General features: G+C 42.3%; 1 protein-coding gene across 3 annotated transcripts in view; it reads right to left on the minus strand.

Annotated features, from left to right (window-relative positions):
* POLR1B (RNA polymerase I subunit B) overlaps positions 1-26,464 on the minus strand; it is a 30,870-nt gene that overhangs the window by 2,202 nt on the left and 2,204 nt on the right. The window contains exons 2-14 of one of the 3 annotated variants that reach the window (XM_045011101.1): positions 25,400-25,567; positions 22,037-22,183; positions 20,232-20,364; positions 18,679-18,815; positions 15,263-15,486; positions 13,293-13,464; positions 9,577-9,748; positions 8,377-8,658; positions 7,636-7,769; positions 6,998-7,168; positions 5,673-5,829; positions 2,809-3,005; positions 1,633-1,886 (exon numbers count right to left, since the gene is read on the minus strand). In XM_045011101.1, coding sequence (XP_044867036.1) covers positions 1,633-1,886; positions 2,809-3,005; positions 5,673-5,829; positions 6,998-7,168; positions 7,636-7,769; positions 8,377-8,658; positions 9,577-9,748; positions 13,293-13,464; positions 15,263-15,486; positions 18,679-18,815; positions 20,232-20,364; positions 22,037-22,183; positions 25,400-25,489 — 2,270 coding nt within the window. In that variant the 5' untranslated portion in view covers positions 25,490-25,567. Of the gene's footprint in view, positions 1-1,632; positions 1,887-2,808; positions 3,006-5,672; positions 5,830-6,997; positions 7,169-7,635; positions 7,770-8,376; positions 8,659-9,576; positions 9,749-13,292; positions 13,465-15,262; positions 15,487-18,678; positions 18,816-19,002; positions 20,737-22,036; positions 22,184-25,399; positions 25,568-26,464 lie in introns of those variants that run through there. The other 2 variants (XM_045011103.1, XM_045011104.1) reach the window with 2 other exon arrangements.

The raw sequence follows: 26,464 nt of genomic DNA on the forward strand, positions 1-26,464 counted from the left end.
CCGAGGAAGAAGCCGGTTTGTAAGCATGGAGATTGAAACGACATTCGGGTTGGTTTTAGAACGCATTACGCTTGAAAACCGGGTTCCTCAAGTCATTTCTAATACAATAATCAAAACTAGGGTTTCGAAAAGATTTGTGATTTATGCACCATGAACAATGTAGAGTAAGAAGCAATTAAAACTAATCTTTGCCCTGTGGCAATTGATGGTCAAGCTGAGTTTCAATACCTGGTAAGTTTCTTTACACTTTCAATGTGACCTGCACATGAGCAGAAGTGGACTTTTACCCCTTTTTTATTACATCATCATGAACTATAAAGAAGCCCTGAACGTTGTGTGTGTGGGGTTTTTTTTAAAAAGGCTTTTCATTTTGCCCTCTCTTCCCCTTTCCATTAGAAATTCATGTCTAGTCTTGACTGCAGACTAAGAGGACTAGAGAATTGGTGAAACAGTGAGATCACAAGCGCGCAGAGAGAGCTGATGATTTGAAAGGGGCCATTTTTAGTTAGAATATTCAAAAATGTTTGTTTTTGTTAATACCTGTTTAACATCAGCAACTAATATTTTAGTAAAGGGAAAGTTGTTCTTGTTGTTAGAAGATTCAACACCTTTGTCCCCTTAGTTTAAGGGGTCAAATTTCACAAATATCTCTGGGATCCCCCAGGGGAAAAAAGGAAGACAAACCTTGAGATTCCCGATATTTCTAAGGTATAATACAAACAACAGAACCAGCCTGCTCTCCCCAAAACCACCATCTTTTAGGCCTTTTTTTATAAACCCAATTTTTAAAATATCCTTTTCGTGTCACCTTTAACATTCTGGGCATGAAGATCAGCAGCTGGAGGAGGCCACCACCCACCCACACAGAGGAAGGTCACTGATCCTACATGGAGAGAGGCGTGCTTGTCTAGCGCACTGACAGGGTGTCATGACAGGTGGGTTCTATTCCTAGTTCTGCCACAGACCCTGTGCCTTGGTTTCTCCGCGAGTAAGACAGGGATACCACCTACCTCCCAGCAATATGGTAACTGAAAACAACTGCCTGAGTGATGTAGGATCCTAGCTCCCATTTTCCAAAGTGACATAGCTCCTACGCACCTCTCGTTGGAAGTCACCAGAACTTAAGCTCCTCAGTTGCTTAAGCACCTGTAAAAATCTTACCCAGGGTGCCTTAAGAAATTCTCGTGAAAGAAGCCACAGAGTATGAAAGCAGTGTAGTACGACACACAGAATGGCTGCAGGAGTAGTGGAGAGTGGGAGATGAGGACTCTCATACGCACAAGCTCTCCTCACCAGAACTGTCTCCAGTTTTACTTTGTGATAAGCCCACCTTGTGTGTCTCTTTCCCTAGCTTTGTGAAGAAGCATCTGCAGCTTTTCAACACTTGCAGGGCTCAGAGGAGAGCCAATATACTGGTGTGAAATCCATCTGCAATATTAATTACTCTTCCCTACAGTGCATGCATCCAGTGAGAGTTGTTTTATGAAAAGAGATACAGATGCTTTCATTCTCTGGAATGATCAGGGAACGAATAAAGGACTCCTAAACCCTACAGGGCTGTCTGCATGTCAGAGCAGTTCTCAGAACTCTACATTTGAGACGGTAACCAGGACAGCTGAGCTCTGAACTCACTTGTAATAGGTTACGAAGCTCTCCCCAGTACTGAGGTTCAGGTAGCTGTAATAAGGGTCCCCATATTGCAGTATGGATCCAACGTGCGGCAGCCCGTCAGCGTCCAGATTCTGTATAACCCTTGGATCACCAGGCTTGACTCCAAACACCAGACTGTCATCTCCTTGTTTGATTTTTTCAGCAAGATCTATGCTCTCCGTCTTGTAAACGCTGCCGTGTGCAAATCCTCTCTCCCACGAAGCCTTACTTACAATCTGAACAAAACACCCCAAGAAACCAGAGTCTTAGGAGAGTCCCTTCAGCGAGGCTGCTTCAAAGCCGACTTACCCAAACCAATCATTTTTAAATGCGATGAAAACATTTCATGTCTGATTTCAGTCTCTCCATTTTACACAGGCACTCCCCTGGGGCTTCTATATTCCCCATCCTCTGCCCGCAGATGCTTTCTGAACCTTGGCAGAGAAAGCACTGACATATTGCAGTGATCCACTGATTTTTTAAAAACATCCCTCTAGCTAAATAATCACAGCCCCGCCAAAGTAATCACAATCCCATAAACACCACACACACTTCCCACTCGGCACCGCTCAGACCCGACCCACTTCTCAAATGGGGCAAGGCCAGCGCCTAGCACAATGGGCCGATGCCAGTCACAGCTGCCACATCATGAATGTGAAAAAAATGATTTATTTCCCTTCTTTACCAGACGGGGAGATTTGTGCGCCAGGAAAGCAGGCAAGTAAACTCTTACCAACTGCTACTTCCATCCTCTGATGCTGCCCCTCTGGCCCTGCTGCACAGCCTCTCTGAGCATTCCCCAGACCGGTAGGAAGGCAGACTGGGCAGCAGAGCCAGGCGGGGAATGGCAGAGAAGAGCACATCATGGGGGAGACCTGCTCCCCAGACACTCCACAGTGGAGTCTGAGCTGTGGGGTGCAGCCTGTCGGTGGAGAAGCAGACTTTTCATTAGGTGGCTTTTCATTTCTTGTGTGCGCACCCACTGTGTGGCAAACTAAGACTGAGTAATTGGCAAAAAAAACCCCAAACAAACAGATGTTTAATTCATGATTTAACTGAGAATCAACATAGCCAGTGGGTTTTAGAATTTACGTTCAAACTCCAGTCCCCATGTGACCAGACAAGGCAGAATATTCCGTTTCCTTTTCAATGACTTACCATTGCATCTTCCATGTCATAGCCAGTGTAGGAGATGACAGCAACGATTGCATTGGTACCGATTGGATAGTTGTCCATGTCATAGTAATCATACATGGACGGGCGCACCAAGGGGCTCTGCGGTGTCTGAAGTCGGTACAGTTTATTATCTGAGCGATCCTGGTACGTCAGAAGAGGAAAGCCCATAGTTTGCTTGCCTAGAACAAAAAAGAGCCGGATTAATCCAGTGGCAAAAAATGACAATGTTCTGTCCTGGCTTTGGTAGGGATAAACCTGATCCAGCCTGCAGAGTCTCTTCTTGTGTATGGAGAAAAAGTTGATGTTTTCCCCAAATCCAAAAAGTCCTCCTAAGCTTTCATTTTAAGACTGCACTGATGCAGATAAGAACTTCCCTTCCTGCTCCTGAATCACAAATTGCAAACTACTACTTAAACTCCTGTAGTAATTCAGTTCCATTCTTATCATTTAATAAGGTTTACTTTTAATATTCTCCCTCTTACAGTAATTCTAAAATATCCAGATGGAATGTCAATTTCACACTTACCATAAAAAATTAAAATCAAGGTTTTCTGTATGTGACATTTCATTTATATCTCTTCTGTCCTACATTTTCATACTATAAAATATTTTTTAACTCCTGGCCTGAATATTGATGAGCGATGCCACTTCTGAACAATGGGTTGCTATTTTATTCACTTTACTACTTTCAAAAGACTATGGGAAAATGACTGAGCTACAAATCTGCTGCTTCAAAACCTTTCCGACAGGATTCCTTACTCCTTGGTCTCTGCTGCCTAGCTGGCGTAAGGCGGAGTTCTGAGTTCTTGAAGCACTTTTTCATTTAGGGTTGTATTAGGGTTTCATTTAGGGCCGTATGGAAAAGAACACCCATCCCAAGCAGTGAGTGCCCTTGGTAAACTCTTAAAATACAAACCATGCAGACTCTGGCAATCACCCATCAATAGCACCATGCCAGCAGCACCAGGGATTTAACCAACGTTTAATAAACTCCACCAACAAAAGCCAACCTGGAGTCCCCAACCTCACTCTTCTCTCAACACCTGCCAGCTGAGCTCTCTCATTTACACCGCTGAAGCTTTAGCTCAAGCGCCTTCACTAACCACAACTGTGGTAGTATGTCATGGGGAGGGGCCTAACGCCAGGCCATTTTAGGGCTTGATAGGTCGAAAATGACACAAAGTCAACCCAGAAACCAAGAGGCCGTCAGTGCAGATCAGAGACCCAGTTTAATATGAGCACGAAATACACACTGCTTAACACAGAGGCTGCCAAGTTCTGTACCAGATGCGGTTTCCAGACAGATTTAAGATGTAGCCTCCCAGAGAGCACCTTGCAAGGTGATACAGGTATGGGTAACAGTTGCATGGTCTGCATGCAAAGGAAATGGACTCAATCTCTTAGCCATGTGACGCTTCGGGGAGGGGGAAAGAGGTGATCTTGCTGTGGCAGCTACCTACTCTTCTAATAGCATCTGAGTGTTACCGGAGCCCAGACTGCAAACCTGATCCACAGATGGCGCAGACACACCTCAAAATGGCCAATGTTATTCCTGGTCTATCTTCCGATTGTTTCCCCCAACCAATCTGCAACACCTCCATCTTGTCTGGGATGGAGTCAGCCAGTTAGCCCTCAGAGCTGTGCCAGTCTCCCCAGACACGGAGCACCACAATGGACAGCTCTGGCCGGGTCAGGGGACATGGAGATGTAGAGCGGTCTGTTAGCAGCATACTGCAACCCACACCTCATCACTAAGCCCCCAATGACCTCACATACATATCACCCCTCTTGTTTAACACGAGAGCGCCTCAGGCAGGAGTAGTTACCCCACACCACTCTCTGAGGGCACTCAGCAAGGCAAGGCCAGGACCATTCAGAGCATCCCACCCATCGCTGCTATGGATCAGAAACAAGTCCACACACCTCATGGTTAGTGGTATCAAAGGCAGATAATAGAGCTGATACCACTCTAAGGCCACTAGATACTGCGAGAACTGTCCCTCGAGAAGAGCGGTGGGGCACAAGTCCAGGTCATTCACGTGCCATCCCCTGAGCTTAGCCACTACCCTTGGAGACAGATTACACACACAGACACCCCCCGCCCCCAAGCATAACTGAGCTGTAGAACTCATTGCCAATAGATATCACAGAGACCAAGAACTTCGTTGGATTAAAAAAGGATTAGGAATGTACATAGTTTAATGAGAACAGACACAATTTCATCCGACAGTAATAAACCCCCAAAGTTTAGAAATGATATAAACTCTCATGCTTTCAGGCATAAGTCACATCTATCTGATGGGGTTAAGAAATTTCTTTGTAGAAATTTTCTTCAAATTTTGAAGTGAAGTGAAGTGGAGGATGGGTTCTTGAATTAGGATCCCTGAAAATATAGCAAGCAGACAGACAGACACACACACACACACACACTCAACATATTTGCCACTTAATAGCAAAAAAAAAGAGAAATAAACCCAATTTCCTTGGACTCTGCTGAGGTCTTGTGCCTTTGACCATAATTTGAAACAGTAACTTCTCCTACCAAAAATTCACATTGGAGAAGGTCAGCTCCAGAGAGCTCAGCACTGCACATACGAAACGAGGACTCTTAAGCCCTTTCCTTTGCAAGGCTCGCAAGGGATACTAATGAGCCTCCCAAGTCCCATGGGGTTGTGAAGGGAACCAACGGTCCCCCTAAGGTTTGTTGGAGGTTCTCCCCTCCTGCAAAGCTAAGGAGGATACAAAGGAAAGGGGAATGAAGGAGTCAAGGATCTGATTCTTTCCCTTCCTCCTGCATGTGGAAACCTGGGGGATTGTTTGATGGCAATATTTAGCACAATACTTACCCATCTGGCATTGGTACATGTTTCTGGGACTCTGGTTGTGATCAGAGAATGGAATGAAGTTGGCTACCACACTCAGCATGCTATGAGGAAAGAGCTCCTGGTGAGTGGTCACGCCAGGCACAACTTCATCCTCAAGGACAGCAATGTTCATGAAGACCTGAGATAAGCAAAGTCCAAATTTAATTATCAAATTGATCTTTTTAAAGGTAAATAAAGCTGTCTCCAATCACTTTCACTTTCCAGCTGCTCTACGTGATAACTTGGTGTATTAGTGTGTAAAGAGGGCTATGCAAAAACCAACATAACTACGGCGACTTCTGCCCTGAGCTAGGAATGTGATTCTCAGCTTGTGTGGACATATTCATGCTGGTTCTCATCTGCACTAGCGCACTAACCACAGGAACGTGGCTGCGGTACCACAAGCAATGGCAGCATATGCTAGTACGTGCCCACAGGGTTCAGGTTCACTGTATTTGGGGCGGCTAGCCTGGGCCTGCCACTGTCACCAGAGCTACGCTACTGTTGTAGTAAGTCAGACACCCCACTCAGTGTATACCAGGGGTCGGCAACCTTTCAGAAGTGCTGTGCCGAGTCTTCATTTATTCACTCTAATTTGAGGTTTCAAGTGCCAGTCATACATTTTAACATTTTTTAGAAGGTCTCTTTCTGTAAGTCTATAATATATAACTGAACTATTGTTGTATGTAAAGTAAACAAGGTTTTAAAAATGTTTAAGAAGCTTCATTTAAAATTAAATTAAAATGCAGAGCCCCCCGAACCAGTGGCCAGGACCTGGGCAGTGTGAGTGCCACTGCAAATCAGCTCACGTGCCACCTTTGGCACACGTGCCATAGGTTGCCTAACCCTGGTGTATACGTAAACGACCCTTCTCATATAATTTCCAGCCCTGAAGAGGGGAAGTAAAACTGGGAAGGGGAATGTTACTCCAGCCTTTCCACGTTTTTAAGTCACTATGTAAGTATTCTTTCTGAAAGCTAAGTGTCATGCCAGAAGACAGGGTAGGTGAACACAAGAAAGTAATCCACACAAAAGCCTTCATTCAGGCACAGTTAATATTGAGAGCACATATCAGTAACTGAAGGGTAAAAACCCTTACAAGCACAAAATGGTTATCAAAGTACACACCAGTAAAAAGCTAGAAAACGCTAACTGCTCTGTTGACAAGATCAGCTTCCCACCTCCTCTTCATTGTTCCTTTCACAGATATCTTTGTAAGGTGTGTGTTATTTTTGGATCAAAGACTTTTCTCTAATGGCCACTGCTTTGTAATAAACAAACACATTAGACAGACCCATGCACAGTACCTGTTCCAGAGTACCAATCAATTCTTCCTTTCCCAAGGCCAAATTTCTCACAGGCCGAACCATCCTGCAAGGGGTAGTAAAAATGAATAATCCTGGATACAGACTAGGTTTTCCTGTCATTGGAATAAGGACCACCTCAGTCCAGGCTGGAATTTTCTTTTCTTGCATCACCTGTTCTCACATGCACAGAAAAAAGCTAGTTAGAAAACTTGTAATAAATGAAGATTTTTTTGCATCCAGTAGCCTATTTTCCCCTTCAAACAAAAATCTTAGTCACACAAGTAGCTACACAAATTCACTGTTTCATATATTTTTTAAAATATATTTGCATCAAAATCTCTACAAAACTGGAGAAAAACTGCATTTTAAATTGCTACAACCAACAAACACCTCAATGCAGCAATGCCTTATAAATAGGTATAAAATAATTATATATAAAATTAAATAAGAACATGATAAAATTCAAATAAAACCAAATGAATCCGTCAGGCACAAAAATGAAGGGAGGAAACATTTGGGGTGTGTTAAAAATTATTTCAGAATCTGAGGCAAGCCTCCATGTGCACCACATTGCATACTGTCTAGCACAGGACATTCAGACTGCTGTTTTTAAGTCAAGTCACATCAAACAAGGCAACCTTAAAGTGCCGGAGAGTATCTGCAATCGTAGGAGCCATATCTTTTTCTACCCAGCCCACTAACGAGCCATCCAGTGTGACTGGGTAACACTCTGCATAGGGTTGGCTTGGAGTCCCATCAACGGGAGTGACACCTGGGAAAGAACCAAGGAAATCATTAACGCTGAAAGTAGTGATCCACACCAAACACTCTTCAGGATCTTAGAAACATTCTAGACCAGCATATAGGAAATGCTTTACATTTTACTTTGCCCGCTACATATATTAAGAATCTAAATATCAGGTATACACTATTTTTCCATATGCTGCCTGAATTATATCCAGATTTGAAACAACAAAAAATGGTTTGATGACCACAAGAAAATAAAACGCTTAGATGAGTTGTTCTTTTACTAAATAGTCATTGGTGACCGTATAAATGTGCAAATGACAACACTTTTTGGAGACATTTCTATGCATTTCTCTTTCTGTACGCATGAACCTGCTCATTCTACAGTTTGCAGCTTTTATAAGTTCAATACCCGCAAGTAAATGGATTGCTATTCAACCAACATTTTAAAAATGTCAGCGCTGTGTAAGCCATGTATTATTTTTGTCATTAACCAAAAAGTAGGTTTAGCCTCGCTGAAGTGTTTTTGTTTTAATGAAACCCAGTGAAGACACGGTCTGTGGGGTCCTGCAGAGAACAGCATCCGCTGTTTTCTCTAAGTTTTCCTAAGTTATTAACTCAATGGAACCTACCTAAGGAGCAGAGCAAAGGTGGCAGGGACAAGGTGTAGGATGACTGCGTCACTATTTCACAGACAGTCGTAATATGGTTCATCAGCCCACAGGGCTCTCCGTCGGGGGTGTGCACAGGGCACAGGAAGCCCCAGGATTCTGGGAGCAGTTTGCGCACTGTGGTGGTTCTCATCTTGGCAAACGCAGCACCTCTGTGTACGCAGCGAAAATGGGACAGATAACGAATAAAATTCAGCTTGTCTGCCACCACACACAGCCCAGAATCTTGTAGCATACCCAGACCTTTAAAAAACAAAAGCCAGATTTAATGTGTGAGCTGATATTAATGAAGGACATTTGCAAAATACAATTCTATAAATCATCTTCATTAGACTCATGCACAGAAGTCTAAAAGATTGACATCAAAGGAGATTCTCAGCTTATTAAGCTATATCTACATTTGAGGGGTTCAGTGGACTGGTAGTGGGCGATACAGCCTTTACATGCCAGGTCACTGGGTCAAATCCAGCTCAAATTGGTAGTAACCACAAGTTCCTCACCCCTGTTCGGCGCGCTATGTGAAGTGAGTTAACCGTCTCAAAGCTGACTGCAAAACTACGTTTTTTCTGTGGAAATTTTATCAATTTGTTTCCGTATTTTTCATTGAAGTTTCACCTCATTGGAAATTTTCTGGCCTATTGTAGTCTGAGCCCAGTCTCTAGTGGACATAAAACAGTATCATAACAGACATTATGTTTGCAGCCTCAGTGCACAGGCCAAGGACTGAATGGGCTCTGATGATAAACTATCCAAGTGCCGTAGTTTCTAACTCAGCGGGGAGGGAGCACGGAGAAGTAGCTAGCACTTCCACGCACCATGCTGTTCCTTTTCTATGGAGAACGGACATTATTTTCAAAGCAATCAATGCGGCTTCTTTTAGCCATGCTAAATGTAAAGATATTTATAAAATCCTGTATCTGAATATAAATAATGTGTATATTTTAATATACACATGATCCAAGTCGGAGGAAAAATCTAATCCTTTTGTCAAAAAGCTTCTCGTTCATAATGAGCTTCATGAATTCAACTTGAGCAAATATTCGTAGACAAAATGATACTTTAAGAGAAGAGGCTTGAAAAAAATGTATTTCCATCAGCACCTCTCTGTGAAGAGCTAAAATTGTTTCACAGGAGAGGAATGAGGTTCAAGATAAAATTTACCTGTTTTAGAGCGCAGGTTACCAGTAGCAAGGAGATATTCAAATGGCCTTGTAACATCAATTCCCATGCTGAATAGCTTCATCATATTTTCTGAATTGATGGTTATATTGGTCTTCTGAGATCTTTTGTCCAAGGCTACTTTAACAGAAAGCAACCAAGCTTCCATCCTCTCCTAAGGTTTAAAAATGAGACGTGTTATACTAGGAACGTAAAAACATGAAACGGCCCTGTGTCTGAAGCATGTGACGTTACTGATTAATATACTGTCCAGACCCTCCCACATTGACAGAAGACTGAACTAGATGATCTTTTGATGATTAGATAAGACTACCCATTGTTAATTTCTATCATTCTAGATTAATCCCCACCTCCCCCGAATTATGTTAACGATACCATTTCAACACTGAAAGGCACACTGTCAGTGAAATGCAGGGCACAATCCACCAGTTTTGCAATCATCTCCTGATTTATCAACTACAGGTATGAATTTCTTAAGTATGTGGAGAAACCCATAACAAGTGAAGTGGATCATTAATGCAATATGCAGCGTAAGTGTATTATTCTGCAACAATTCAACATCTCCTGAAATGTGTCATCATCGTTGCAAGTACGTTTGACCTTTTGGTTCACTGGACATTGAACATGCTGATGAAGTGACAACCAGCGAAGGGTTGAGCTGCCTTACAAAAAAGGAATAATTTGACTTTGAAGCTTAAGTTTTTAGACACTGCTATATATCTCACCAAGAGAGATGCTTCTCAGACAACGTGATAAACATTTTAGATGATTGTTTTTGGAGGGTCATTTGGGTTGTAATTTTGGTACTTGAATGAGCTCAGATGTTCACTATTCTGATAGCAGGGAAGAGTAAGGTATTTGCCACTGCTTCCGACTCTTTATTAAAAGAAATCCACTGCGTACAGCCAAGCTAATTCAAGGTAAAGGCATCATATGTTGTCATTCAAACACGCCTGGAAGGGGTGGTTGGCTCCTCCACAAGTGTGCCAGAGCAGGGCTGCAGCCCGCTAGGAAAGCCCGGTTTATTGGTTCAGGGCCAGCTATTCCGTCTGACCACAGACAGCCCACCTCAGTCCCCAGCGTTTCCACTCGCTGGAGTGCAGGTGGGGCTTCCTTCAACAGAACACATCATAAGCCTTTAAACACCTGGGATTTAGATTTTTTTCTTCAGTTCCAAAGGCACAAGCCACTGCAGTAGCTGGGGAGTTTTGTTCTTCCAAACACAAACTTCTATTAAAAAAACTATGCTAAAAGCAGATGTTAAAGATATGGCCAATAGACATGCTCTAAAGAATTAGTTATATGCATGGGCTACCCACGGAGTCTGACAGCACAGACGGGGATACGTTGGGCTTGCATGCTCTTACTGTGGATTATAAATGCTTTAGTGACATTTTTATAGAGCTACACTGAATGTTTAGAACAGGAATACATCCATGTTACAATGATCAAAGGCCCAGAAATGGGCAAGACATTATTTTGTTTTATTATTATTAATAGATTACTCACATAGCTCCATAGAAGTATGTGGTACTTTACAAAGCATAGTAAGACCCATCTGTTCTAAAGAGCTTACAGTCTAAAACAGACAGGACAAAGAGAGGCCTAAACCAATAATTATTGGTGAAAAGGCAGCAGAAAATAAGGAGATAAGTATTCCAGGTGAAGAGACAACAAAACAAACTGCAAAAAGCAGACTGAAGAATGGAAGGAACAGCATGACGAGGGCCGGGGAGTCCGATGGGCAGCACAAGGGGCAGTAGGGAGAAATTAAAGCAGAGACGTAGTTGTGGACATTAGGTTGGGGCTTGAAGGTAGGAACAACGAGCTTTAATTTTCCACAGTAAACCAACAGTGATTCAAGGAGGAGCCTTGAGGAGATGACTTCAGTAGTAGTATTTTGGACAGTTGTTGGAGAAGTGAGAAGCAGGAAAACCAGAGAAGAGAAGGGGAGAGGAGCAGCACACAGGTGGATAAAGCAAGGGAAAGTAACATTAAAGAGCAAGTCTTCACAAGATCTAGTGCGGGGGGAGATAAGGGACAGAAGATCACCCTGGAGCTGCAAGACATGAAGGACATCTGAAACAAGGGAATGGATGGGATTGCCACGAGAGTGCACAAGGAAGAGAGGAGGGGCCTGCTGCTGCAAACAATGACGGGATCAGTTTCTCCAAAAAGGTTATAAGAATCTTCCATAAAGCAAAGTGTTAGTCAATCTAAATAGAGGGGATGTGACTAGCTTCCTCTATAATGGAAAAAATGAACATGGGGCAGTTGAACAAAAAGTTCTTCCTGATGCTTCACTACTACTGTATTGAGACCGTTTCCTCAGTAGGAACAAATTATCTACCTCTAATTCTGCTTCTCTATAGACTTCCTCACATAGGATTCTCACTCCTGGGTCAGTGTCCCCGAGCACGAAGCCAGCAGAACTCCCACCACAGCCCACAATGGGTGTCCTATGCCACAACACTCACTCTTGTATTGCTGCCCATGCATTCCAAGCCAGTGCCTTCCTTGGCTAGTCCGGGGAAGGTGTTCCCTACAGATCAGCCCAAAGTAGATCCCTTTTGATATTTCTAACCTTCCTGGCCAATGTAACTAAAAAAAAAAAATTTTGTGTGTGTGTCTTGGATCTGGTGTCCTGACACTCCTGTCCCAACACACCATCCACTGGTGCTTTGGTCACTTGATTCAAACAGTATCTCAGCACTCTCCCAACATGTTCAGACATCACGGCACCCTTTGGTGCTTGCTCTCCAGAACTGGCAGCAGTTTGGGGCCATTTGCTCTCCAATCATTCGGTGCACTTTACTGCAGCCCTGATGCAAACTTCTCCTTGTTATCATTAGAACAGCTCCACTGTATCGATGCAGCCAAATACACTCTTAGCTACTCCACCTCAAAGCACTTAACTCAGCACATCCTACTCAGTGTCCTATGATGCCTGGTGCCTCCATGCACCTTAGCATACTTAGCATACCTAGAGGTTTCTGAGCTTTCCTTTCTAGAGATGGTTTTGAAGAAGGACGAAGCAGGCGTGTGGACTTGTGGTAGAAAGATGTCCTGTACAAATGGTCATATCCAACATCAGTGCTGCCTGAGTGTCCCGTGATGTACGTGGGTTTGAAATCTGCCTACAGATGTCTCCTTGGGAAATGAAGGACATACCTGCAGTCCTACAACTGACACGAGGTTGGCCTGAAGTGACTCAAAAGTGAAATCCTTAGAGTGCAGGCCTGTGGGTAAGACTGCTGTCTGCCAGCAGCATTCAGCACAGGTGTTCGACTGAGGTGGTGCCAGCTTTATGCTGGGAAGCTGAGATGCGAATTCAGGAGTGAGAATCCTGTGTGTGGTGTGTTAGTGGAGAATACTTGGCTCTCGCTGTAGGTGTTATAGTGCTCTAACAAACGAGGATGGGCAAAGAGCATCATCCCTATTTCACAGACAAGCTAACAGGCACAGAAAGGTTAAGGGACATATCCAAGGTCACACAGCAAACCAGGGGCAGAGTTGGAAACACCTAGATCTCTTGAATCTCAGCCCTCAGCATGATTCACCAGAGCCCAGCTTCCTCCTCACAAACTCCTCTTATACGAGTCATTCAAATATCCCATTCTGGATACAGATTTGCTCTGTTTTCTATGTATCTAGAGGTTCTCCTGCCACTCACAGCTTTGAACACTTTAAGGCATTACCTTTAAGAACATGAGGTAAAGCTGCCCTGGGGTAAGCACCTCCTGATTCATAAGGCTGTCTGGATTCTCCTCCAGGCACTCTTCTTTGGCAAACGCAAACAGCTTCCGGGTCATCAGACAAAGCAAGTAGAACTTCTCAGTTTTGGTTTTCAAGTGTACACAGATGCACTGACTGTAGGAATAGGAAGAAAGGGGCCAATTAACTCCATCTCTAACAGGATCTATGTTCCAAGCTCCGGGCTGAACAGCCCTTGACCAAACTCTTATTCACTAACTCAGAAGTTAAGCTGCGTAACAGTTTTCCCCACACGTCTGGGGGTTTTTCAGAAATTTCAATGAAGACCATGGACTGAAAGGATTTAGAGACTTCCCTCTCATCATCCTTAGAGATGCAATCTGCCAGAACATGACTGAGGCACATCGGCAGGTGAGCCTGCGCTGCTGCTACCAGAACTGTGCCTGTTATTTGGATGAAGAGAGACTCCTGGAATGTTAATTCTACACCTTTTTAAGCACCAAATTGACTTAAAAGCACAAAATTATTCATGTTGCCATGGAGTATTTTGAGACAGGTCCACACGAAGGCTAAATTTCGTACACAGATTTCACATAAAATGTGGTGCAATCATATATGTGCATCATTAACTCTGCTCCATTGAGAAACAGTAACATAAAATGCACTCAGAATAAATGTTTTCAGTGTTACCGTAGCCATGTTGGTCCCAGGATAGGAGAGAGACAAGGTTATATCTGTTACTGGATCACAGCTTTCTAACTTGTCCCTTCCACCAACGGAAGCTGGTTCAATAAAAGATATTATCTCACCTACTTTGTCTCCCTCAAAATAAATGGTAAATAGAAAATGTACTCACTAAAACTCTGTTACTGCCCTGCAACATCCCAATCAAACCTCCTATCACGTCCCAGCAGAGCACTCAGTTATCAAATTTTGGTCTGAATACTGCTTAACGTGGGCAAGACAAAGTACAGACTTCCTAAATTCCTGTCAGAGGTGCACACCCTGTCTAGTGCCTTCAGCTTCCTCCTGTCTCAGCTCCCACTTCAACTGAAAGCCCTTTCCGATGTGCAGATTCGTCCACATTGACGAACAGCCCAGGATATTTTGAAAGGAAAAAGAGAGAGTTTAACCTTGAAATTCCGATCCTCTGAAGACCATCATGAAGGAGTCTTACTCCTGACTCTCGTCCTTCCAGATGACTCTGACTCTTAACATTTCTAACCCTTTGAGTCACCAGTAGGCTGGCTTGAGGTCTCTGCTGCACTGACCATGCTCTAACTACAGGTATCTCAAGGACTCTGGAGCCTTCCAATCAGTTCCTTTCAAGGGCTAGAAGCAAGAGCTCCTCAACTCAAAACACCTGTACCATGAACCAGGGATTCCCTAATACCACTTCCTAGTTAAAACTAGAATGGAATGCAGTGTCCTATGTTATTCCACGGAGCAAGTATTAGTCTCCTCTACCTAAAGATATAACCTCCAAGAACATTTTAAGGTAAACTTCGCTCACCCTGTTGTGCTTAAGTGCTGCAAAGGACTTCAAACAACGGGTTAAATGCCAAGCAGGCTGTGGTACAGTAGATTCAGAGTTAAGGCTGAGCTCACTATTCAATTTCCTAACATATCTCTCTCAGTATTGAGGATATTTAGATCTCTTATAAAACCCACTATATAAAGCCATATGGCAAAATGCATGAAGGACTGAGTCTGCAGCCATTCTCTGACATCATGCTTACATACCTGGTGGATGTGTGTTTGCAGACAGATTAAGGTAAATGCAACGTTTCCAGAAGCTGTCTGAAAACTGGCCCCATAACGTTATTTGAAGCGGGGTGGGTGTGGGTGTGGGTGTGGGTGTCTCTCTAAATTTTTGTCCTTAAGGTCAGACAGTGAAATGTGACTACATCTGTAGTTCAATCATTTAGATATATATTGCTACATGAATACATACTCCAGAAGGAATTCTGCAGCTTGTTCATTTGGGTACCACTCAGGAAGGTTGAGTTTCACTCGGAAGCATTTCCCAATGTAGTTAAGGACCTGCTTTTGCGTGGCACAGCCCTCCTCCATTACCATTCTCAGCATCTGAGAGATGCAGTTCTTATAGAAGGAGTTGTCTTCTCTTCCTTTGATCAACTCCTGAAAAATCTGGTAATCTGAGAAACCAACTAATGCCTGGAGGAAAGAAAGGCACCAGATCAGAGAACAAAGAAAAACCAGGAGTAATAAATCATGTCTAATTAAATAATAGAATGAGGCCAGGTCACTCCAGCCACTAATGCCAGTTTATGCTCTTCTATCCTTCTAATACCCTTCCCCTAAGATAAACAGTTTTCTGAGGTTCAATTAGCTGTGGAGAAAGACCCTGGGTATACACAACCTGATGAGCATCACAAATTCCCCAACGAAGCCCCTGGAAAAGCAAAAGCTGGGTTAATACAGACAATGATGAATCAATATTAATTTAGTTTTTCTTCATTTAAATAAGATTTTTTATATTTATAGACACTGACCTTGCTTACAATATAAATGTAATTCACAATTTGTCTCAAATCACTAATTATTGACATTTGAGAAAATTGAAAACAAGAGGTTTTTATAATCGAATGGATGGCTTAAAAATTAGATTGATGTAGCTATGTTGCGCAGGCTGTGAAAAATCTCACGCCCTGTGCAACGCAGTTAGATTGGCCTAGTCCCTGAAGAGACGCAGCTAGCTCAACGGAAGAATTCATCCATCGCGAGAGGTGCTTTAACTACACGGATGGAAAAAGCCCTTCCATCGCTGCAGGAAGCAGCTACAGTATGGTGCTCTAGCAGCACAGATGCAGCCCCATCGCTGGGCTGCTGTAGGGTGGACATAGCCCGAGTCCAGCTGCAACCCCTCGCTTTAAATCCAACACTCAACTCAGTGGTGATTCTATTTAAACAACACAGCTCACACAGACGGGGGGTTTATAACTAGGAAAATCAGAAATAACTTTCACTTGTTTATGAAAACAAAGACAAAGCCTGTGAAGAAATGTAATCTGTCAAATTAAGCTGCCATTTCAACAAAGCATGTGCAGGTTGTCTGACAATGGACACATCCCGGTGGGTTGATAAATCAAATACATCAGCTAGATTACAAAAGCAATCTGGCACTACTACCAGAGAGAACGTGCTTTCTTTTCAGGAAAAGAAAGATGAAAATAGTTAACTGAAGCCAAGTCTTTACTATTACAGTAACTCCCCACTTAACCTCCCCCCGCTTAACACTGTTTCAAAGTTACGTCGCTGCTCTATGAGGGAACAGGCTCCTTTAAAGTTGTGCAATGCTCCCTTTTCGTGCTGCCTGCTCTGCCCACTGCTTGTAAGAGTCTCTGGAAGAGCAGCGACTTTACAAGGGAGCATTGCACAACTACTTCTTCTCCGCCTCCTCCCCCTCCCTCCCAGTGCTTCCCCCACCGCCAAACAGCTGTTTGGCAGCACTTAGGACTTTCGGGGGGAGGGAGAGGAGCGGGGATGCGGCATGCTCCGGAGAGGAGGTGGAGTGGGGGGTGGGAAGAGGTGGGCCTGGAGCATCCCCAGCAAAGTTGGCGCCTGTTCTTCTCCGGGGAAGCTGCTGCTGCGAAGGTGCTTCCTAGCGTCTTTGCCTGCAGCGGGCTGTGCCTGTGTGGGGTAAGCCAGGGGCACTTCCCAACCACAGTACAGTACTGTACAGCATACAGTATAATGCCTTTTGTCTGCCCCCCCCCCAAATGTCCTTGGAACCTAACCCCCCGCATTTACATTACATCTTATGGGAAAATTGGATTTGTTTAACATTGTTTCACTTAAAGTTGCATTTTTCAGGAATAAAACTACAACATTAAGTGAGGAGTTACATTGTGCTTTAAATAGGTACAGTAAATCATTCTACTCTGTCTAGAGACAGCTATTTTGAAAACTTTCACTGCCCTGCTTAGCAAAATTCAAAATACTAAATTGTATTCTGTAGTTATGAGCTTTTATGAAAGTTCATCATCCAATGGTTGCTTGCCTTCCGTAACTCATGCGCTCTAAATACACTCATTGCCTCCACAGAGACACTGGGCTCGTCTTCACTGCACGAGTTAGCACACTGGAGTTAGCCCAGCTCAAGGGAGAGCGACCACACTTCAAAACAACACTAGAGTGACACAGAGTTATTTGACTGGCAGCACAGAATGAATGGATTAGCTGCTGCTGAGTAGGGGTATCTTGCGCTGTTGCAATCCCACAGAATTACGTGCTCAAGCATCAGCATCCCTGTCCTCTGGGTGAAATCAGGTTTGGATGCACAGTCTAATTCATTTGAAACACCTTTGAGACAGGACGACAGGGCCTTTGGACTTTTTGTCCAAAGTTCACCACCATAAGATTTCCTAAGAAATTGGTCCTGTCTACGTAACAACTAGCAGCTCTCAAACTCAACATGTGTAGCCTCCTCTTCCCCAAATGTCTCTGTCACCTAGGGAGGAAAATGAGCAAACACAGTGTCTGTATCTCTGAGATCCTCCTGGCAGCAAGGGTAACCACCAGGAAGGAAGACTTGAAAGACAGCAAAATCCCAAAGGCTCCAAGGACCCTTCTGTAAGACTGATGAGCAACAGGACAGGTCATGGTAATAAGTATTACACCTACTGAGGTTTACAGGATCGGGCCTTTATATTTTAAGCCTGATGGGGCAAAGGGCTGACTTCCTTTGTGGCCGGTACAACACTGAACACATTGGTGCTTTCACAATCACTTGAAAAAAAGGTATTTTTGCAACCATTTCTAACATTGTTTATCCAGGAAAGTTCTGTACAGAAGCAGCATTTTGTTTCTATACTATTTTGCTTGATTTTCAATTGGGCTGACATGACTTATCTGATTAGAACTAAGATTCATGTGCTCCCAAAGTCTTTCACTGAACGATACTGCCAATAACTGGGATACGGACTAAAAACATTCTGCCAATATTGCGCTTGAGGATTTATTCTCCACTATTGTTTGTTTTAAAACAGCTTTATCCTGGACTTCAGATGGAAACTCCCCACCATTACCTTTTAAAAACATATCATCAGCACTGTCTTATAGCAAAAAGCCAAGAAATATTCATACAAAACCTTATTTCCCCTTCAGCTGTGTACACCTTCTCATACTTCAGCCCTGAATATTATACTACCGACACAGGCAGGTCCGGTTTGGACTACAATCCTTGACAGTCAAGATGACAAGTTCCATTTAATGAAATGCTTCACGCGGAATTAACTATTGAATAAGTCATTTTTCCAAGCAAGAAACAGGCTGCTACACTTTACACAGCAATTCTTCAATCAATCTTTCATTCACCAAAAAACCTAAGTGTAGATTATGGTTTACCTTCAGTGCAAATCCCAGTGGGAGGAAGAACAACTCTTTCTGAAAAATGAAGTTCAGCATCACCGTACCATTTTCCAGGTAGTGAAGGTTCATGTTTATAGCAGTGTGCTCATCCCTAACACAGTGCATCGATATACCTGCCCAAACAAACATAATAAAAGATTCACTTATACAACACAGAAACTATCGAGACTACAGAACAAGCATTGTCTTTAATTGCTCTGGATACAGTTTAGATTTCCTGAGGTGGGGACACTGTATGGCTCAAAGGCATCATACTGAGACAGTATATCACACTTGTAGATAGCTAGCGCAAGTCATTACCACAGGCTGATTTTCAGTATTCTGCTTGAAATGAATTAGAGGTCTCACTTCAGTTCCTACAGGATGGGTATTCACATCAACGCTGGCCCTCTTGCTGGCAGTCTCAAGAGAGAGATCAAGGATTAATCAAAAATAGGGCCTGATTCTCCACTGCCTTCCACTACTTTAGGTCTGATTTGCAAGGTATTTCAGCATGAGTAGTCCCACTGACTTCACAACCTTAAAATTAAGCACGTGCTGAGTCAGGCCATAACCTTTTACACTAATGCAAAGTGGGTGCAAAATGAGACTGTTGTGATCTGGTATCATGTTATCCTCACTGTACATGACACTACGATGTGTAAGGCAGTGGGGAATCGGGCCCGTGGTGACTAAGCTACTCTTTTATTATTAGATGTAGCAGCGTGGCAGAAGAGTTCAGACACACTGAACTAGGGAAACAAAATACAGATCCTGCACCACCATCCTTCTAGATCATACAGTCATTGGGGCAAGGACTGTATTTGTACGTCTTACAAAGCAGCTTCAAGCTCATTGTCAAAAATGTACCGGTTCTGTGAATAAATATAAACAATGCATTTTTAATGAGGCAGAACACAATGCACTGACAGGTAGGATTTTCATTAAAAACAGGGCGCGTTGATAGTGAGTTTTAATATAAACAACAGGCAGGATTCAAAGGAGAGCCATTACCAATTATGACACTGAGCCTTACGATGGAGGTAGTGCAGATTTTATTTTAACTGTGGATAAATCTCTTTACAACCTTAACTTAGTGCAGGGAAAGGAAATTCAGTGTTGCCTATAGCACCAACAGACTTCTGTGTCCATTGGATTGATGTTCTCAGGTTCACTTCCATTACACCCTGCTCACAATGTAAGCTGGACCACCCACAATCAGACAGAATACAACCCAGTATCACCCGATATCAATGGTTCAGATTACAACAGTCAAAAGCCATCAACCTAGCTTATGCCTTATACAATATAATTAGCCTTTTATTTTCACAAGCACTAAAATTCATCCAAATGTTAAAAGAATTGCTTTTTCCAGCACGGGGCTTCTCCCTTTTCAAGGAATAGAATTTCCCCTCATCTGAGCAAGCTGCCATGTTTATGTACAGCACAACTGCATGAAGAAAATAGAAAGCAATAACTAAATACAGTTTGTTTATTCTCAAGCAACTGTCTTACTAAGGTGATGCCCCTAACAAAATCACTACACTTACCATACTCTGTGTAACCAGGGCCTCGGCTTTTCCATTTGGGTCTTATCATTGCAATGGGAAAGTTTCGTCTAGGCATAATCAGCATTCTGATAACTTTTTCTATACCGTTAACTATAAAATAGCCTCCCATTTCCTGACAAGAGAGAAAGTGCTTTAAAAATTAATACACCAGAGTTCAAAGATCTGAGTACAGAGTACCTTTTATACAAGAAACAAAGTGGAAGCGAGACAAAATTAGCTCTTATTGGACAGTAAAATGGCAAGTTATATTGACATGTGCTCGGGATGCCTGCATCACTCACACATAACAGGTAAGAGCGCATTACGGAGGTCATCCCAAACAAGTGCCAATAAACCTGTCATACTATTATAAGCTCTGTATATTCCATGTATTTTACGAAAATAACTATTTTAGTGGTGTTTAAAAGAATTATTGGGACTATTTCTTGTATCCGTCCACCTGTAAAGCCAGATGCACTAGTTACACTACGTCCAACTGTAGAGGCTGCAGAGAAAATGAGAAGACAAGACAGTAAGTTAAAGAAACCTCTAAAATGACCTATAACAACTTTAGTATACATGGAAATATCAGAATTTTAAAATACCATATATTGGGCCCTTTCAGAGCTACTAGCAAGTACTAGCTACTAAGACGCTCCCCTTTCCAAGTGTAAAATCCCTGTTCTGAGGGATATAAAATATTGGATTTAAAACTTTCCCCTGATCTGAATACTCCCTTTCCCCACACGAGGTCTCTGGGTAGCAAACTGGGAGGAAGAAAAACTCTATTCCACATTTGGAGAAAAGAACATGATTGTGTGTCCAACTGATTTTTAAAAATGGCAGCTCTTAGAAGCCATCTGAAATATCAGACAAAGCCTCAGGTGTGCAAAGTACAGGAGAAGTGGCCAAATATGCATGATACATGCACATTTATTGCATGGCTTTGCAATTTAGCATGTGTGTGACGCTAACATCCAATATAAAAATTAATTCCAGAGAATATTCTCTTCACCTTTACATGTTTGTTCAAATTACAATGAGTGTGCAATCAAAGTTAATTATAAAGATGCAGGATATGTGGCTCTGGGCCTGGCAATAATAGGGTAGATTACAGTGACTGAAAACAGACTAATTGTTCATCCATTTGGTTATTTACTTTGATTGTAAACTGAAAATAAATTACTACACTTTTAATGAAAAATGACAGCATTATATGGTTCTGTATCCACATATTCAATTTATCACACAGAGCAGATAAAAAAGCCGCAACAGCAAAAGGGAACCCAACAGTAATGGAGAAGTAAAATCTATGGCTAAGAAGGGGAAATGTATCACCTCCAAAGAGCCCTACTGTAAAAGTCTCACCATCAGCCAGGGGCCCCAGAACCACTGCTTAGCGGTAGCTGGCAGCTAGGGGGCAGAGTGCACTCAAGCCCCTGTGTGCCTCCAGAGAAGGGGAAGGATAGTTTTCCAGAGGCAGCTGCGCATGTGGAAAGTAACATCTAGTACCAGTAATGGTCACTGCCTGCATGAGCCTGAGGTACTCCATGTGCTTTTGCCTTCCTTCTCAAGAGGAGGGTTATAGGTATCCCAAAGGGCAAATAACCTGAAGCCAGCTTGAGGGCTGAGACTTATGACCCAAGAGAAACTACACAAAATCTTTACAAATGGTGTAAACTCAGAAAATATGACAGATTGTGTTTCTAAATAGATATGCCAAAATCCTTCAAGCTAATGTAAAACCCACGTCCCTTGCCACATGGCAAAGAAGATATTTCTGCCCCACCAAAATCCACTGTTACCTCTTCTTCCTCATGGTGTTCAATCAGAGCTCTGGGAGGAAGACTATGCAGATTGCAAAGCTTAGATTTCACCATGATTGGAACATATCCCAGGGACTGTTTAATAATCCCTTTAGGAATGCCATTCACTGACCAGCTGATGTCAGCCTATAGAGAAACAATACAGCAAATTATTAGGAAAGTTAAAATAACACAGATAATGATAAAATATAGCTCGCTGTCTTTAGAAAATGAGCTACATTACAACATTGTATGTTCAATACAAAACCATAAATAGCAAAAAAATTATACTGTCTGCAAAGAAAACAGTAATTAGTTATAATGCATTATATATACACTATAAGAATAAAGACATACAAATTATATATTATAGTGGATGCACGGTCACATCTACTATAGTTCAGGTTATGTTGGGACTTTCTTTATAATTCCATTTTTGTTCATTTATAATGTGAATAAAAATTTCCCACGTTTTGTCTCTGCATGAAGTGAGGATTATGGTTTTGGGGTTGTTTTTCTTTGCAAAGTTTAAACAAAATTACAAAAGTTATGCAAGGATGAACAAAACTCTTACAATGGTGGAATTAAAATACATAATAACTTAGGTAGGTTCCACTGTTATTTACAACCTCCCAAAGTAAGTATTCGTGTTTATAATGTTTATAGCCTGGCAGGAGGCAGAATACTAGACTTCGGAGCATCGGTGTGCTGGTATTTTTAATCTGTCTGCAATGTTAATTGTGTAAAACTTCACAATGGTTTCACAAAAAAAACCAAGAAGAATTATTCTGTATTAATGCTACGGCTCCCTCTCCCAGGAAAATCAGATTGCCTGTTCAAGACTCTTACTGCTGCTGAAGTCATAATGGAATTCCTGTTCCTGTAACAAAGAGGAGCTAAAGCGTACCAATAAATTGGAGAAAAAAATCTCAGATTTCAGTAAGGGGAAGAGATAAATACTTTTCTTCCCTTAAATATACACACATCTGGAAATCTGTCTAACTGCAACTACTCAGACAGGCTACAAAACCAGAGAAAATCAAAACAATGATCACAGTGGAATTCAGCAGAGGGGTGATGGAATGAATTTAGAGCAACCAGACAAGACAAAAATTGTTATTAGATTTATCTATTCTGTTGATATAGGTAGTTCAGGGTCAAAAATTAATTTAAGTTTATCTGACACTCAATCTTCTTAAGCACAAGGAGTTTATAAAGTACAGACGATCTCACGAAGTGTTAGAAAAGTGCATGGTTTAGTGGTCTCAGCAAAGGCCTAGGAACCAGGAACTCAGGGATTTTTGGGCAAGTCATAACATCTCTACCTGTAAGAAAGGAACAGTATCTACTCCTGCCTCAGAACGGCAGTGTCAGGAGTAGTTAACTGATGTTCCTAAACTACCTTATAGATTTAAAAAACAGGAAGCTAATGATTCTCTTTTGGTCACTGGTCCTGAATTATTGCTCAGAATTTCTTCCTGGTCCACTAAATGTTACTAGGTTGCAAGATGTCACCTTTTAAAAACCACATTCCCCCACACCTCAATTTCTATTCAGATAAAATATTACTTACTAATATGATATGAACCATTAGTTAAAAGTTAACATTTTGTGCCATTTGAAAGCTGGGATTTCAGTCTTTCATGAGATACAAATTTTGCCGTGTATGAATGTTCTCAAGTCAGCAATCTCTGTATATACGTGGGAACTGAAACAGGGCAGAGCAGAAGCAAGAAAGTTGTTTCAGGGTCTAATATGGCTCTCCTCGTTCAGCACACAAGGCTCTTTCCAATGTGGCAACTGGGAGAGAGATGTGTGACACTGCTCTCTAGGGAGTACTGCAGTGGGCTGTGGGGAGGGATAGCTCAGTGGTTTGAGCATTGGCCTGCTAAACCCAGGGTTGTGAGTTCAATCCTTGGGGGAGACCATTTAGGGATCTGAGGCAAAAATTGGTCCTGCTAGTGAAGGCAGGGGGCTGAATTTGATGACCTTTCAAGGTCCCTTCCAGTTCTAGGAGATTGGTATATCTCCAATTATTACTCTTCTCCAACAATAGCCCAAAGTCCCACAGCAACCTAAACGGTAATAAAAAAAAATAAAAATCCAGAGAAAGGGAAGCCGATGCACTCTACAAAAACAAACTCAGTCTTATCTCGTGCAAGTCTCCCCACTTTCTCCTTGTCTGAGATGTTCTATGTATCACACCCAACCTAAATTGCAAATTTCATTCTCTCTGCAAAGAGCCCCACACACCTATGAATAAACATATACTGTGACAGATACAGCAACTTGTTACAATATCTTTGGGAAAATCTTACTCAATTAAATTTAAGTATCTTCGGGTTCAAGTGTATTAAATGAATGAGTTATGTATGATTGTGGGCTGGGACTGAATGTTACCTCTTGAGGGAGGAGATGTGACAAACATGAGGCCTGGGGTTTCAAAGGACTATACTGATCATTGTGCCAGGCAATAATGGACTTTTGAAACAAGAAGTGTTAAGTGTTTTTCCTGGGAAATATCTGGGAGGAGGTGAATACAAATTCCCCACCTCCGGTTCTGCAAAACCCCCGTCTTTTGAAGCTACACCCTGAGAAGGGGGCAACTGTCCACAGATCACTTGTTACATAAGGCCAAGATGTATAAAGGAAAGACTGAACTACTCACAGGGTGTTCATAGGTTCTTTTATTATTTGTAGTACGTTTTTACCTTAAATGTGTTTGCTTACAAAGACCTGTGTGGTAACTTATAACAGCAGCGATTACGCCGTTCATAGCAAAGTGCAGACACTGACCTATTTAGGTGGACTGGCTTGCTGAGACATACCAGGGTAGGCAAGCATCTGTGCAGCCTGGAAAAACCTGGGTCAGGAGGGAAAGTGACATGGGTCTCTGCCAAAGAGAGGTGATGGGTCAAGAGCCCAGGGTGGATGCCCGAGGGACAATGAAGGGGGAATACGGGTACAGTTGCCCTGAATGGTGACATATACAAATATTTCTTTAATAGCGATCAGTATCTCTGGTGTTTTCAGGTGTAGAAACAAATGCCAGACATCATTTTGCAAAGCTGATACTCATGACTTTCTGGTGGCATAAGGCAATGGTCCTCCAACTTTTTCCATTTTGTAAGCCATTTTGTAAAAGATCTTCTCATGGATGTACCTCCTCTACTAACATCCCAGTTCCCCACAGTATCGTTCCCAAAATGTTTCATTCCAAGTACTCCCGGTGATCCGTAGAACATGTGGGAAAAGGTATTTATTTACAAGCTAATGGTTTATAAGCAAATATAGCACATACCAGACAGTGGAAAAGGGTAGTTTTCATTCCCTGAAAGTACTATTCTAACCATTACTACTTACGGTCAGTTTCCCACGATAAGTGCTTCTGCGTCCTCTACATTCTGCTGGGAACACTTTCAGCTCTTTACAGATACTCCCTTTTGGCACCATAGGAGGATTGATGACAGCGCCCACAACTGCCAGAGTGATGCGTTCATTTTTGAAAGCAAACTCCAGAGCAGGAATAGCCTGAAACCCAAAAGAAACTCTGTATGTGTACATATACAAACAACAGTAACAGGAGACTTTCTATCCAGACATCAGCAGAAAAAGTAATATGGCAAAATACGTTTCCAATAAGTTCTTGGAATGTACTGGGGTCAAGGTATTGTTTCAGAAAGAGGAGGAAGTAACCCGGGGCAGCCATTTTAAACTTGATTCTGACCAAAGGGTGGAATTGGTTGAGAATCTAAAGGTGGAAAGCAATCTGGGTGAAAGGGATCATGATAGATTTCATGATACTAAGGCAAGGAAGGAGCGAGAGCAGCAGAATAAGGACAATGTATTTCAAGAAACACTCTTTAATAAACACAGGGAACTGATAGGTAAGGTCTTATGGGAAGAAACTCTAAGGGATAAAAGAATTCGGGAGAAGAGGCAATTTCTCAAGGAGGAGACAATATTAAATGCACAACTGCCAACTATTCTGATATGAATGAAAGATAGGAAGAATAGTAAGAGGCCAATATGGCTCCGTCAGGAGCTCTTTAATGACCTGAAAATCAAAAAAGGAATCCTACAAAAAGCGGAAACATGGATTAATTGCTAAGGAGAAGTACAAAAGAACAGCACAAGTATGTAGGGACAAAATCAGAAAGGCTAAGACACAAAAAGAGTTACACCTTGCAAAGGATATAAAAGGCAATAAAAAGAGGCTCTTTAAATACATTATGGGCAAAAGAAAGACAAAGTGTAGGTCTTTTACTTAGCAGGGAAGGAGAACTAATAGCTGATGGCATCGAGAAGACAGTGTTTAATGCCTAATTTGCTTCAGTCTTCATTAAAAAGGATAAGTGGCCAGATACTCAACACAATTCAAATTAACAGCAAAGAATACAAGCCAAAGAACAGGTTCAAGAATATTTA

The sequence above is a fragment of the Mauremys mutica genome, chromosome 3, assembly GCF_020497125.1.
Source record: "Mauremys mutica isolate MM-2020 ecotype Southern chromosome 3, ASM2049712v1, whole genome shotgun sequence".
Lineage (NCBI taxonomy): Eukaryota > Metazoa > Chordata > Testudines > Geoemydidae > Mauremys > Mauremys mutica.